Source organism: Melospiza georgiana, chromosome 25, assembly GCF_028018845.1.
Source record: "Melospiza georgiana isolate bMelGeo1 chromosome 25, bMelGeo1.pri, whole genome shotgun sequence".
Lineage (NCBI taxonomy): Eukaryota > Metazoa > Chordata > Aves > Passeriformes > Passerellidae > Melospiza > Melospiza georgiana.
Window position 1 is genome coordinate 7,555,286 of NC_080454.1, and position 14,119 is coordinate 7,569,404.

Sequence of the window (14,119 nt, forward strand, 5' to 3'; positions counted from 1 at the left end):
CAGAACTAACTAGTTGTCCTGACTACTGTAACTGAATGCTGTCCTCAAGGGCTTCCTCTCCTCCGCTGCTCCCTCAGTTGCTTCGCTGCAGTGATCAGAGGGGTCAGGCTGGAGAGAGGCTTGGCTGATGATAAAAATGGATGCTGCCCAAAGGATACAAAGGAAAGAAATGAACTGTTACTTTCCAGAGTCAAGTTCCTCACAGGCTCTGTTGCAACAGGACAAAGGGAAATGGTTTGAGACTGAGGACAGGGAAGCAGGCTCAGATTAGATCTAAGGAAGAATTTTTTAACCAGCAGAATGGGGAAACACCAACAGAAGGCGCCCAGAGATGTGGGAGGTGCCTTCTCCCTGGAAACATCCAAGCTCAGGTCAGGCAGGGCTCTGGGCCCCCTGAACTGCTCGAAGATGTCCCTGCTCACTGTGGGGCACCAGGCCCAGATGAGCTCCAAAGGAGCCTGCCAAACCAGAGCAGGCGAGGATTCTGCTTGCTCTGCGTGTGGAACGCAGCCAGACTGGAGACTGTCGGAGGGGGCCCCACAAGAAAACCCCTCCCTGGCGCTGCTGCTTCCCCTGCAGCCCCTGGCTCTCAGCTGCAGCAGCTCCTGGGCAGCCCAGCGCCGCTCCTCGTCCGGCTCCAGGCTGCACTCGAGGCAGTCCCGCAGCAGAGCCGACAGGCGCCGGGGCTCCTGCAGCTGCGGGGTCCCGTTCTGCCGGATCAGAGCGCGAGCCTGCAGGGAAAGCAAACTCAGCGCTCTGCCAGCTCCCTTCACACCCACACGGGCTCACATCCACCCCGGGCCTCAGCCCCAGCTCCAGGGGCACTTTCCTCCCTGCCACAGATGCTGCTCAGAGCTCATTTTGCTATGCCAATGAAAAAACCCAAACCCTGGGGCTGCCACAACCACTGCAACATCCAAATGATCTCGCCTTGAGAGCCAGTTTCATTGGCTGACTCTGTCAGTAGGAACCTCCATCAGAAATAGCCCATTTTGCTTCTCCAAATGTGGACACCAGCTTTACAGGCCATTTTCCAGAGTCAGTGTGGTCTGCCTGTGTTATTTCAGAGGATTCTTACATCAAGTGCATCTCTGCAGTGCCACTGACACTCAAGTAAATGCATTCCTGATGCCCCATCCCAGACACTGCCAGGCAAGGACCAGGAGGTTTGTGTTGCTGAAAGCTCAGGCTTGGTGACACAGAGAAAGTAGCTTGGACTAGGAAAGAAATACTTTAGACTATGGGGATGTTAAACAACCATCCTTATGTTTTCAACAAGTTTCCAGTGAGAAGAATCAGGGGGAAATCACCTCACAAAACTCTTTTAGAAACTGCTGCAGAAAACTTGTTGGGTTTGGGGGCAGGATGTGGGGTTGGTGTGGGGTTTTCTTGCAAGGTAACATTAGAACTGATGCACTTGCTTCACATTTCCAGGTCATCCTCACAGCCAGAAGAGTGGCAACAACATAAATCCCAAAGCACATTGTTGCTGAAGATTGCAAAATCTTCGTCTCTGTTGAGGCACGAGTCATCCTCACAGCCAGAAGAGTGGCAACAACATAAATCCCAAAGCACATTGTTGCTGAAGATTGCAAAATCTTCGTCTCTGTTGAGGCACGAGTCCTCTGGGAATTCCCTTCCCATGTGCAGAAACCTCCAGCTGCTGCTCCCAGTGCAGGGTCCCCCTGTCCTCACAGGCCTCTGCAGCCACTGCAGAATTTGCCTCTTACCATGGCCGCCGTTTCCCTGAAGTAAGGAGGTTCTCCTTCCACCATCCCGATGGTCACAGTGCCAAAGGCCCAGATGTCCACCTTGGGGTCATAAGGAGATCTGGTCACAACTTCTGGGGCCATCCAGTGAGCAGTGCCCACCATGGAGCTGCGCTGGTCCTGCTCAGGGCTGAGCTGAGCGCAGAGGCCAAAATCAGCTGAGGACAGAAACAAACCCTGTCAAAGGCAGCTGCAATGAAGAAACCAAGCACCAAGACTCCCCACTCTCAGTCTGAGAGTGCAGTAGTGAAGTCAGCTGGAAAAGCCCTCAGGGCTGTAGCCAAGCAAAGATGGAACTGGACCCTTCAAGAAACCCTCAGGTTCATGCAGTGGCTTTTACTGATTCCCTTGGAGCTTTGGATTCCCACTGCTGCCCCTCTGGCAGGGCCATAGGCAGAGCAAAGGCACTGCTGGCACCCTGCTCCTCTGCTGAGCTCTCTGCAGGGGCTGCCGCTCTCAGCTGGCAGCAGGGGCCGGGCATTGCCCCCAGCAGCCCTTGTGGGGCTCTGGCCCTCCCTGGGAAGCAGCCCCACACCCGCAGCCCGGGAGCGCCGTGCCTGGCCAGGAACACCCACCCAGCCTGACAGAGCCGTCCCTGCCCAGGAGGATGTTGGAGCTCTTCAGATCCCTGTGGATCACCCGCTTGGAATGGAGGAAATCCATGCCCTGCAGACACTGAGAGAGAACAATGTGGTAAATAGGTGTGATTCATGCTGATAAAATTGAAACAGTAATCAATATTGATACAGTAATTAATATTTGGAAATTATAAAACAGATAACTAAGTTGTAATGCCAAAGAAGAAAAGGAGAGGAGGGGCTCCACCCCCTCTCCTGGCAGATGTTCAAGGATAGGAGGAAAAAGCAAGAGAGAACAGTTACTAAAAATTAACAGAGAGAAGGGAAAATCTGATCGGGTCCCAGGAAAATGCCCGCTATAAGAGATTTATTGCTTTGATGCTAAAATGTAGTAATATCTTAGTTTTGGCTTACATTATCCTGACTTGGTGCGCATGTGTAACCCAAAGGTGAATTAAAGGACAAAGAGGAAGAGGAGAGGTCTTCATCCAAAATGACCCCCAAAGACTTGTGCGACCACCAAACCGAGTGGTGGAGCATGCACGGTAAAGGTGGTGATGAGGGCGCTGGTAAAAATGTGATGAATTGAAAATGGGAGGAGATGGCATTGACACATGACAGAAAAGGGGGGAATCTTCACTTGGCAAGCCGTACGTGAGGTGGCAAGCGTCCAAGAGCCCTGCACTCCGTACCCCGCAGTTATCTTTTGCTTATGTGCTATTATTTGAACTGAATTATCCCTTATTTTTAATCAAATCATATCGTCGATAATATTTTCTAAACTATTCAGTTAAAATTGCTGCTATCTCAAATATTGTTCGGGTTTTTTTATGATGGGATAATTGGGCAAACATAACAATAAGAAACACGAGGGCAAAAACCAATGGCTGGAATATATCACACAAGAAAGGACAGTTCAGAATTCTGCCAGCAGCAGCTTTGCCATGACAGGCCAGGAGTGCAGTGCTCACAAGCTCCAGGCAAACGGTTCAAGGCAAAGCTGAGAACAGCAAATCAAATCCAAACCAGACAGAGAGTACCACAACAGCAGGAGAGAGAACAAGAACAGAGTAGAAGTGCAGTGATGCTGGCAGGCCGTTCACTGCAGAGGCTCTTTCTTCCCCAGCTCACAAAAACAACACAGAAACAAAGCCCTGAGCATGGAGCCACTCCTGTTCTCACGCCCTGTTTGGAAGGATCATCGTGTCCCAGCCATGGAGTGACAAGCAGGATCCCTCACCTCCTGACTGACAGCTGCCATCTCTCCTTCAGCCACGCATGTCTATCTCACAACGTCCTGCAAAGTTCCTCCATCCATGTATTCCATCACCAGCCAGAGATCTCCATCAACAAGGAAGCTGAAAGAGGAAAGCAATGGCATGGAGATGAAAGTGCAGAGCTCAATTCCCCCATGGAAAAGCCTGGAGTGGAGTTTTGTTTCCAGGTCACTTTTCTGTGAGGACAGAATCAGATGGAGAGACATTCCTGCCAGGCTGCACAGCCCTTGGAATCTGCACAGTCTAAAGGAGAAGGAGACACCTGTGAGAAAGGAGAGGCCTTAGATGGCAAGCAGGTGAAAAATGCAGTTTAGCAACAGCCCAGATCAGTGTGGAACCAAAACCCTTGGCCCCAGCTGGTTCAGCTTCTGAACTCATCAGTTCCACCATTCCCTGCAGAACAAGGCAACACAACTGCCAGGGTTATCCAGGGGAGGAGGCCGTGCAGCACTTGGGACAAAAGCAGTCAGGAAACCTTTCAGAAAGTCCCTTCAGAACCAGGCAAGGCCAGTGAAAACTGGGCAAATGAGGCATTTCTGGAAACAAGAACCCGATCTTCCTGGCATCTGTAGCAATGGAAAAGGGCTGGGAAGAAGAAGCCAAGGGAAATAATTTCTGCTATGGTTTACCAGCACTTCTTGGGAGACACAGCACACAGGGAGGAACTTGAAGGAAAAACCAAAGCAAAGCAACAAAAGCACACGGAGGGAGTGAACTGCCAGGCTGTTGTTTTGGGAAGATGTGGCTGGGTCAGGCATTTTCCAAACAGGCTACAGACTCCGGATGCCAGGAAAGGTTAACGCAGGGCCCGGGCACGGGATAAGAGCTGAAGCACTCACCTGTCCAAAGAGTTGACATGGTTGGGGTTCTTCTTGTCCTTCAGGAGCAGGATCTCATTCACAGCTCGTTCCCTGTTCTGCCCTCTGAGACTCATTTTCTTGATGGCCACCTGAAGGGACATTGCAGCCTTTAACTGCAGGAGTCTGTGGCAGGAGGCCACAGCAAACACTGAGCGAGACTTTTTGGAGCAACGGAGCCGGGCTGTGCCCAACTGCCTTGGGATGGGACACCAGAGCTCAGCAAGGGCCATTCCCACAGCCCATTGCTCTGCCAGCTGGGAGCTGCTTACAGGACATGTGGCCAGAGACATTTGGCCTTGCAAGCTCTGCAGAAATGGTCCCTCAGCTGTCAGCCTCAAAGCTCTAACAACATTCTCTGCACCTAGTCTTCTCTAATGGCCTCAACATTCTTATTATTATTCAAACATATTTTGCAAGCAGGAGGTAGTTCTGGTTCTGTGAAAACAGAGTAAAACAGCCAGGAACCCTTTAGCAATTCTATGGGATTTCAGATCCAACTGGTGATCGGATGATTTCACGATTTCAGATCCAACTGCTTTGTTTGGGATTGCACAACAAAGCAAACACACACCCATTGCTCAGGTGATCCCTGTCACAGGCTGTCACTGACACCAGACCCAAACACAACTGCAGGATTTAGGAGAGAGCTTTGCTCTGGACATCCATCTTCTCATTTCTCTCCCTCTTCCTCTGTGAACAACTGAAGTAGGACTAATACCCCAAACTGAGCCCAAGCAGGATCTCTCCCTAAATAGGCCTTGAGGTTCCCTTTGAAGATGAAAGGCAGGATAGAAAAACAGCTAAATAATGTTCCTGTCTGAGGCTGGGATGAAGATTAATGGGGCCTCAGTCTCCAGCAGCTGATGCATTCACACTTTTAGATATGAAGATCAAGCCAGGGTGTCCTGCTCTGACAGACACCGCTGCCCTCCTTGCATTCCTTTGCCACTTGAGAAGGACCAAGTCTGTCCCAGCTGTGCTCTGCAGGCTGACACTGCTCTGCCTTCAGAGGAGCAGCTGGGCAGGAAAGCTCTGCTGGCCCCCAGAGCTGCAGCCACAGCTCCCAGCAGAGCTGCCACACAGGAGGCAGGAACTGGGGAGGAAGTGGGATTAGGAAGGAGGAGGAGGAGGAGGAAAGAGAGAGGAAAAGGAGGAGCAGGAAGAGGAGGAGCAGGAGCAGGAACAGGAGGTTCCAGTGCCCCCTGTGGCCGCTGCCAAGGGACCATCGCCCCCAGCTCGTCCTGCAGGTGAGCGGGGAGGGGGAGCTCGTCCCAAATCCATCGGGGGGTCCCTGAGAGGGTTTTTTATTGGGGTGTGTTTGGAGCTCGCAGATTGTGGAATTGCCCCCAAATATCATCTGGTGTCTCTGGGAGGTTTTTTTCTCTGTGTGTGTAGGTTTGGATCTTGCAGGAGCCCAAAGCTGAGCCCTTTGGGGGATCTTTGGGGGCCCACGTGGCCATTGCCCAGTATGGGCAGGGGAGGACATTGGTCCTGGGGACCCCGGGAGAGCAGAAGAGGGGAACCCCTGGGACCCCCAGAGTAGGGAGAGCAGAGAGGGGCGATCCCAGTGCAGGGGGACCCCGGCAGACTGGAAAGGGGGGGAGCCTGGAGAGGAGGGACCCCTGGCATCCCTGGGATGTCAAAGCAGAGCATCAGGGGAGAAGGGACCCCATGGACTCCCAAAAGCCTCTGCATCATCCCTAAGCAGGACGCTGGACAATGGAGAATCCCTGGAACCATTGGACCCCCATGATCCTGAGGAAAGGAAACTTCTGGAACCCCAAAAGTGGAGAGATCAGCAATAGGGAACTCCTGGGAGAGCTTTTTCGGGATGAATCTTGACCTTGTGGAGATTTTCATGGACACAAGACTCCTGCTGAGTTCCAGAGAGGGACCTTGCCAGGAGGAGCCTCTACTCCAAGGCGCTCCCACCTTGGTTTCCCCCAAACCAGGGTTTGTCATTCCCAAGCTGTGGCCAGATGGAGGAGGAGGAAAAGCCCCAGAGACCCCTCACAAGGAGGGGCTGCAAACCCAGCCCAGGGAGGAGTGAGGAGGAAAGAGCTTCCCTGAGCCAGGAAGGCGGCCGGAGATGCAGCCAGAGCTCAGAGCTGGTGGAGCCTCATGGCAGGGAGAAGCCCCACAAGTGATTGGAATGTGGGAAGGGTTTCAGCTCCAGCTCCACCCTGAAGGAACACCTGAACATCCACACTGGGGAGAGGACCTGGGAGTGTGGGGAATGTCAGAAGAGCTTCAGGTGGGATTCAGAGATCGTCACTCACCAGCACTTCCACACCAGTTAGAGGTACTGCGAGTGTCCCGAGTGTGGGAAGAGCTTCGTGCGCTGCTCCAGCTCCATCCCCCATGGGAGAATCTGCCCTGGACGATCCCCAGTGACCCCCGTTGGGCAGAGCCCTGGTGACCCCTGTTCTGGGTTATCCGTGTTGGGCAGGGGGAAGGTGTTGGTAGATTTCTTTCCCTTCTCCTTGTGCTGCTGTGATTTGGTTGGTAATAAATTCCCTCCGTGTGCCCAGGCCGGATCTGTTGTGCCCGTGTGGGATTTGCTGCGGGATCTCTCCCGGTCCTTGTCCCCACGCAGGAACCCTCGGTTCCATTTTCTGTCCCTGTGCGGCTGCGGGGGGCAGGGACAGAGCGGCTCTGGGGGTGCCTGGCATCAGGCCAGCGTCACCGCTCGCCACGGGCAGCCCTGAGATGCCGCGCACCTGGGCACGCATTGCTGGGCTCACCTGAGCTCCCAGCGCCCCAAGGTTCCCCCTGCCCAAAAAACCCCCAGCCCGGGGCTGCAGCGTCCGGGAAAGGCCTCAGCCAATGGCAGCGCAAGCAGGAGGCGGCTCAGCCAATGAGAGCTCGGGGTGTTGGATTGCCTCATCGGTTGCCGGGCAGAGGCTGTGGCCGATCGCTGCCCAGAAGCGGCGGCAGCCAATGAGAGCGCGCGGCGCTGCCGAGCCCGCCCTGCTCCGGACTGGCGCTCCCAGCGCAGCGCGGCTGCTTTGGGGCTGCTGCTCCCTGCCCGGCCCCGGCCATGGGGCGAGGGGCGGCAGCTGGGGCCCTGCTGGCGGCACTGGTGGTGCTGGGAGCCCCCCCGGCTGCGGGCGCCCAGGTCTCGGGTGAGCGGGGGGCGGGAGGCGCTGGGACAGGGGGGGAGAAGGGGGAAAAGGGGGCGAAGGGGGGAGGCCGGAACGGAGGGGGAGGAGGAGGGGACCCCCCAAAGGGAGAGCGGGAGGGGCTGAGGGGTGGGGGGAGGAGAGGGAGCGGTGGGAGAGGGTGGGGAAGGGGGGAAAAGGGGACGGGGGAACCTCAAAACTGAGCGGGAGGGAGGCTGGAGATTGAGGGATTTGTGGGAAAATGGGGAAATGGGACCCCAAAAGTGATTTTGGGAGCGGCCGGAGGTGGGAGGGGAGAGGATGTGGAAGGGGAAATGGGGGAAGGGCGGCAAAGAGGAAGCGGCAGCGCGGGCAGGAGGGTCCCATGGCGGCCGTGGGGCACAGGGGGTGCGGAGTGGGGATCCGGGGTGGGCCCCGGAGCTCTGGGGGTGCGGAGCGGGGGGCGGCCCCTGAGCTGTGTCCGGCACACACAGGGGTGTTTCAGCTCATGTTTAAGTGCGAGTGTTACTTCATTTACGGCACGGAAACGGTAAGGTTCGTGGAGAGGTACATCTACAACCGGGAGCAGTTCGTGATGTTCGACAGCGACGTGGGGCTGCACGTGGGGTTCACCCCCTATGGGGAGAGGTTTGCCAGGAAGATGAACAGCGACCCGGCTAGACTGGAGTACGCACGGACTGCGCTGGACTGGTACTGCCGGTACAACTACGACTATTACACCCCGATCACCGTGGAGCGCCGAGGTGAGCGCGGGGCAGAGCGTGTCCCCTCGGGCCCTACCCTGCCAATGACCCTGGAGCCCCTCAAAACCTCCCTGGGAATCTCCCCAGAGCCCCCAGCCCTCCTTGTGCCCATCCCGGGGCCTCCTGTACCTTACCAGTCCCTCCCAATCGTCTCCAGTTCATTCTCAGTCCCTCCCAGTTTATTCCCGGTCCCACCCAGCCACTCCAAATCAATTCCCAATCTATTCCCAGTTCACTCACAGTTCACTCTCAGACGTCCACCCTCTCTCCCAGTGCACCCCCATCCCCTCCCACCTCTCGCAGTGCCACCCAACTCCCGCCCAGTCCCTCCCACTCCCTCCCAACACATTCCCAGTCCATCCGAGCCCATCCCCAGTCCCTCCCACCACTTTACCCTGGCCATTTCTTGTCACTCCCCGTCACTCCCAGTCGCTCCCAGTCCCTTCCCAGTCCATTCCAGTCTATCCCAGTCCCCCTCCAGCCCATCTCAGCGCTCCCCTCTCTCTCCCAGTGCCCCCCAGCTGATCCCAGCGTGTCCCCGCTCTCTCTCTCGCTCTCTCTCCCAGTGTCCCCCAGCGTGTCCATCTCGCTGGTGCCCCCCTCGAGCTCCCAGCCCGGCCCCGGCCGCCTGCTCTGCTCCGTGATGGATTTCTACCCTGCTGCCATCCAGGTGAGGTGGTTCCAGGGCCAGCAGGAGCTCTCGGAGCACGTGGTGGCCACCGACGTAGTCCCCAACGGGGACTGGACCTACCAGCTGCTGGTGCTGCTGGAAACGCCGCCCCGGCGCGGGCTCAGCTACAGCTGCCAGGTGGAGCACGTCAGCCTGGAGCAGCCCCTGAGGCGGCACTGGGGTACGGGGGAGCCCCTGGGGGCGCTGGCAGAGCCGCTGGGCTGTGCTGGGAGCCACTGGGAGGGAGCTGGAGAGAGCCGGGCTGGAAGTGGGAGAGAGGCTGGGGGCTGGGTAAGGGCCGGGAAGGGGTTTGGGGGATGCTGGGGAGGGTGGGATGGGCTTGGAGGGGTCCTGCTGGGCACTGGGAGGGAGTTTGGGGGTGCTGGGTGTGACTGGGAGGGAGTTTGGGGGTGCTGGCTGTGACTGGGAGGGATCGCAGCGAGCCCGGAGGGGCTGGAAGGAGATCGGCGATGGCAAAGCGGGGCTCGCCATGAGCTCGGTTGTGCTGGGCACAGACTGGGAGGGCTCTGGCTGAGTCCTGCTGGGGCTGCCAAGGGACTGCGAGAGGCTTTGGGGGTCCTGGGGCGCTGGAGGGCAACTGGGAGGGGGCTGTGGGATGCTGAGAGGGACGGGAGAGGCTTTGGTGGCTCCTGGCCAGGACAAAAAGGGATCGGAGGGAGGTTTCAGGGGGCCCTGGCTGGGCTGGGGGCCACAGGGAGGGCGCTGGGAGGGTAGGGGGTATCGCTGAGAGGTTTTGGGGGTGCTGAGCCCTGCGGACCCCCCAGAGATGCCGCCGGACGCCGCCCGCAGCAAGATGCTGACGGGCATCGGGGGCTTCGTCTTTGGCTTCGTCTTCCTGGCGCTGGGGCTCGGCTTCTCCCTGCGCAAGAAGGTCAGGGCGGGTGCCGGGGGTGGCATCCCCGCCGTGGCGGAGCGTGTGCGCTCCCGCCGGGGCCCCCAGCCCGGTGTCACCCCCTTTTCTCTGCCCACAGAGCTCCTGAGCCGGCGGCGGCCGCAGCCCCTCCCCGTGGGCTCGGGCCCGGCCGGGACCCCCCGCTCCGTCCCCGCTCCGCTGATTTTGGGGGGGTCCCGTGTCCCCCCAGCCCCGCTGGTGCTCTGCCCCCGCCCAGTGCCTGCTCCCAGTGCTCCCAATAAAGCTTCCCAGTTGGGCCGGGGGCCGTTTATTGGGGGGCGATGGGGAGGGGTTTGGGGGGGGGGGGGGCGATGGGACGGATTTGGGCAAAGGGAGGGGGACAAAGGGTGGGGGCTGGGCCCGGGGGGAGGGGTCGCTGCCCGCGGATCCCGCAGTTCCCGGTGCGGGACGAGCTCCGTGCGCCGCTCCATCTCCATCCGCCGTGGGAGAATCCACGCAGGATAATCCCGGGTGACCCCCAGGGTCGGAGCCCCACGTGTTGGGAACACTCCTGGCTGCGGGTTCCACATCTTCCTGGCCCCCCATGGACACCTCGATTAAGGCCGGGGGGTCCCCACTACTTTTCTTGTTTCTGCTCCTGTCCTCATCTCCCCTTTCTCTTCCCCCGGGTCAATCGCTCCCCCTCGCCCCAACCTCCCCCACTCCTTCTCCCGCCTCCTTCCCCTCTTCTCTCTCACATCCCCCGCCCCTTCCTCCATGGTTTCTTGAAGGGTCCAGTTCCATCTTTCCTTGGCTACAGCCCTGAGGGCTTTTCCAGATGACTTCACTACTGCACTCTCAGACTGAGAGTGGGGAATCTTGGTGCTTGGTTTCCTCATTGCAGCTGCCTTTGACAGGGTGTGTTTCTGTCCTCAGCTGATTTTGGCCTCTGCGCTCAGCTCAGCCCTGAGCAGGACCAGCGCAGCTCCATGGTGGGCACTGCTCACCAGATGGCCCCAGAAGTTGTGACCAGATCTCCTTATGGCCCCAAGGTGGACATCTGGGCCTTTCGCACTGTGACCATCGAGATGGTGGAAGGAGAACCTCCTTACTTCAGGGAAACGGCGGCCATGGTAAGAGGCAAATTCTGCAGTGGCTGCAGAGGCCTGTGAGCACAGGGGGACCCTGCACTGGGAGCAGCAGCTGGAGGTTTCTGCACATGGGAAGGGAATTCCCAGAGGACTCCAGCCTCCACACAGGAGACTATTCCTCAGTCTCCAGCAACAATTTGCTTTGGGATTTATGTTGTTGCAGCTCATCTGACTGTGAGGATGACCTGGAAATGTGAAGCAAGTGCATCAGGTCTAATGTTACCTTGAAGAAAACCCCACACCAACCCCACATCTTGCCCCCAAACCCAACAAGTTTTCTGCAGCAGTTTCTAAAAGAGTTTTGTGAGGTGATTTCCCCCTGATTCTTCTCACTTGAAAACTTGTTGAAAAAATGAAGATGATTGCTTAACATCCCCATAGTCTAACGTATTTCTTTCCTAGTCCAAGCTACTTTCTCCGTGTCACCAAGCCTGAGCTTTCAGCAACACAAAACTCCTGGTCCTTGCCTGGCAGTTTCTGGGATGAGGCATCAGGAATGCATTTACTTGAGTGTCAGTGGCATTGCAGAGATGCACTTGATGTAAGAATCCTCTGAAATAACACAGGCAGACCACACTGACTCTGTAAAATGGCCTGTAAAGCTGGTGTCCACATTTGGAGAAGCAAAATGGGCTATTTCTGATGGAGGTTCCTACTAACAGAGTCAGCCAATGAAACTGGCTCTCAAGGCGAGATCATTTGGATGTTGCAGTGGCTGTGGCAGCCCCAGGGTTTGGGTTTTTTGCTGGCATAGCAAAATGAGCTCTGAGCAGCATCTGTGGCAGGGAGGAAAGTGCCCCTGGAGCTGGTGCTGAGGCCTGGGGTGGATGTGAGCCCATGTGGGTGTGAAGGGAGCCGGCAGAGCGCTGAGTTTGCTTTCCCTGCAGGCTCGCGCTCTGATCCGGCAGAACGGGACCCCGCAGCTGCAGGAGCCCCGGCGCCTGTCGGCTCTGCTGCGGGACTGCCTCGAGTGCAGCCTGGAGCCGGACGAGGAGCGGCGCTGGGCTGCCCAGGAGCTGCTGCAGCTGAGAGCCAGGGGCTGCAGGGGAAGCAGCAGCGCCAGGGAGGGGTTTTCTTGTGGGGCCCCCTCCGACAGTCTCCAGTCTGGCTGCGTTCCACACGCAGAGCAAGCAGAATCCTCGCCTGCTCTGGTTTGGCAGGCTCCTTTGGAGCTCATCTGGGCCTGGTGCCCCACAGCGAGCGGGGACATCTTCAAGCAGCTCAGGGGGCCCAGAGCCCTGCCTGACCTGAGCTTGGATGTTTCCAGGGAGGAGGCACCTCCCACATCTCTGGACACCTTCTGTCAGTGTTTCCCCACTCTGCTGGTTAAAAAATTCTTCCTTAGATCTAATCTGAGCCTGCTTCCCTCTCCTCAGTCTCAAACCATTTCCCTTTGTCCTGTTGCAACAGAGCCTGTGAGGAACTTGACTCTGGAAAGTAACAGTTCATTTCTTTCCTTTTTATCCTTTGGGCAGCACCCATTTTTATCATCAGCCAAGCCTCTCTCCAGCCTGACCCCTCTGATCACTACAGTGAAGCAACTGAGGGAGCAGAGGAGGAGATGAAGCCCTTGAGGACAGCTTTCAGTTACAGAAGTCAGGACAACTAGTTAGTTATGGTAGTTAGCACTGTTGTTGGTTATGGTAGTTAGGACAGCCTGTTTGTTATGGCAGTTGTTTGAATAAAAACTCTCTTAATCCTCAACTGCCTTGCTGTGTCCCTTCCTCCTCCTGCTGTGCCTCAGCTGCCCGGAGCAATGTGAGGGGAGAGCGGGCCCAGCCTGGCCCAGAGCTGAGCCCCAGCAGAGCCCTGGCAGAGCCCAGAGCAGCCTCGGCCCCTGCAGAGTCAGCCTGGAAGGAGGCGCTTGGAGCCTTCTCGGCTGCACCCGGCTCTTGGTTACAAACTGGGTGTGCTGGAAAATGCCACCGGCTCTGCACAAGGGCAGAAGGGGCCCGGGGAAGGCCCAAGTGCTCCATGCAAGGGAAAAACCTGCCTGGCTTTGTTATAAATAACTGGGTAGTGTTGGCTTTTGCTATTAGGTACTGACTTCTGCAATCTATTCTTAATCACACTGATTTCGATAGAGTACAGTTTGTAATCACGTTTTACTGCTTTTGCTATAGTATAATTTGTCAGCTTTTTGTGGCCAGTGCCCTGGCTCCTGTGTTGCTCATATCCTCAGAACATCATTTATGGATCACATTTTAGTTTGTGGACAGTGTGATAAACGTACATTATAATTTTGTCTTTTGAAAAATATTAAAGTGGATGCCATGTGTTGTGCATTAGAATGTGAACTTTTGCAGAAGTAGCTGTAGTTGTGAAATAATAATTAATGCTTTTATTTTTGTAAATAATTGAAAATAACACTTCAGAGATAGCTGTGAAATAGCCAATGTTTATTTCAAGTACTTGTGGAAATAGCTAAAACCCTCTGCATGGTCAGACAACATTTAAGGAAGGGATGTGATGAGGAGCCCTGCCACTGACCCTTGCATTGTCAATAACTGTCACCTGCTGAAACTACAGAACTGGGGCCCTTATGAGGGAGTGACACACAACCCTCAAAACAGCAATCCATGATTCCTGCTCTAAAAAGGCGAGTTGGGGGTCAAACCAACCTAAAGAATTCCTGGAGCATGTAAACGAGTTCAGAGAAATGTTTGAATGTGTATAACCATTATGAATATGTATTTGAACAATAGACTGGAAAAACTAGACAAGAAGAGTTGCTGTGGTTAACCAGTGTGCCTCTGGCCATCGCCAAGCACCCAGCGCTGTTACTGATTTGTCCCTTATTATTCCTTATTAAACTTTAAAATATTCTAAAGAGTGAGGCTCATTTCTCACAAAACCCAAGGTGCTCACCCCTTGTTCTTCCCGCAAAGACAGGATTTGTCAATCCTAACCTATGTCTGGATGGAGGAGAAGGAGGCTGCGAGGAAAAGGAAGATGCACTGGTGTGGAGGCCCATGGGAGACTCAATCTCCAACCCGTGTGGGACTGGTCCCCAAGAAGAAGAATAGATTTCAAAGTTATGGTAAAAAGCTTGCTTCTCCCATAGATCTTTGCAAGTACATGCTGATTTATGGAAAG

General features: G+C 55.9%; 2 protein-coding genes and 1 pseudogene across 2 annotated transcripts in view; all 3 read left to right on the forward strand.

Moving 5' to 3' along the window:
* Positions 1–14,119, forward strand: part of LOC131093388 (uncharacterized) — a 270,394-nt gene that overhangs the window by 186,950 nt on the left and 69,325 nt on the right. The gene's annotated exons all lie outside the window — the stretch shown is intronic.
* The window catches only part of LOC131093366 (zinc finger protein 271-like), a 158,738-nt pseudogene that overhangs the window by 121,599 nt on the left and 23,020 nt on the right, over positions 1–14,119 (forward strand).
* LOC131093453 (class II histocompatibility antigen, B-L beta chain-like) lies at positions 7,465–10,087 on the forward strand. Its single transcript, XM_058040618.1, has 5 exons — positions 7,465–7,609; positions 8,080–8,349; positions 8,916–9,200; positions 9,805–9,911; positions 10,012–10,087. Exons 1-5 carry the CDS (start codon positions 7,525–7,527, stop codon positions 10,018–10,020), a joined length of 756 nt encoding a protein of 251 aa, XP_057896601.1. The 5' UTR covers positions 7,465–7,524; the 3' UTR covers positions 10,021–10,087.

Excerpts from the sequence above, each read along its gene's own strand:
- LOC131093453 (XM_058040618.1), top strand. The coding sequence starts at position 7,525 with ATGGGGCGAGGGGCGGCAGCTGGGGCCCTGCTGGCGGCACTGGTGGTG. Across the intron at positions 7,610-8,079 it reads TGCGGGCGCCCAGGTCTCGG|GGGTGTTTCAGCTCATGTTT; the intron begins GTGAGCGGGGGG and ends CGGCACACACAG. Across the intron at positions 9,201-9,804 it reads GCCCCTGAGGCGGCACTGGG|AGATGCCGCCGGACGCCGCC; the intron begins GTACGGGGGAGC and ends CGGACCCCCCAG.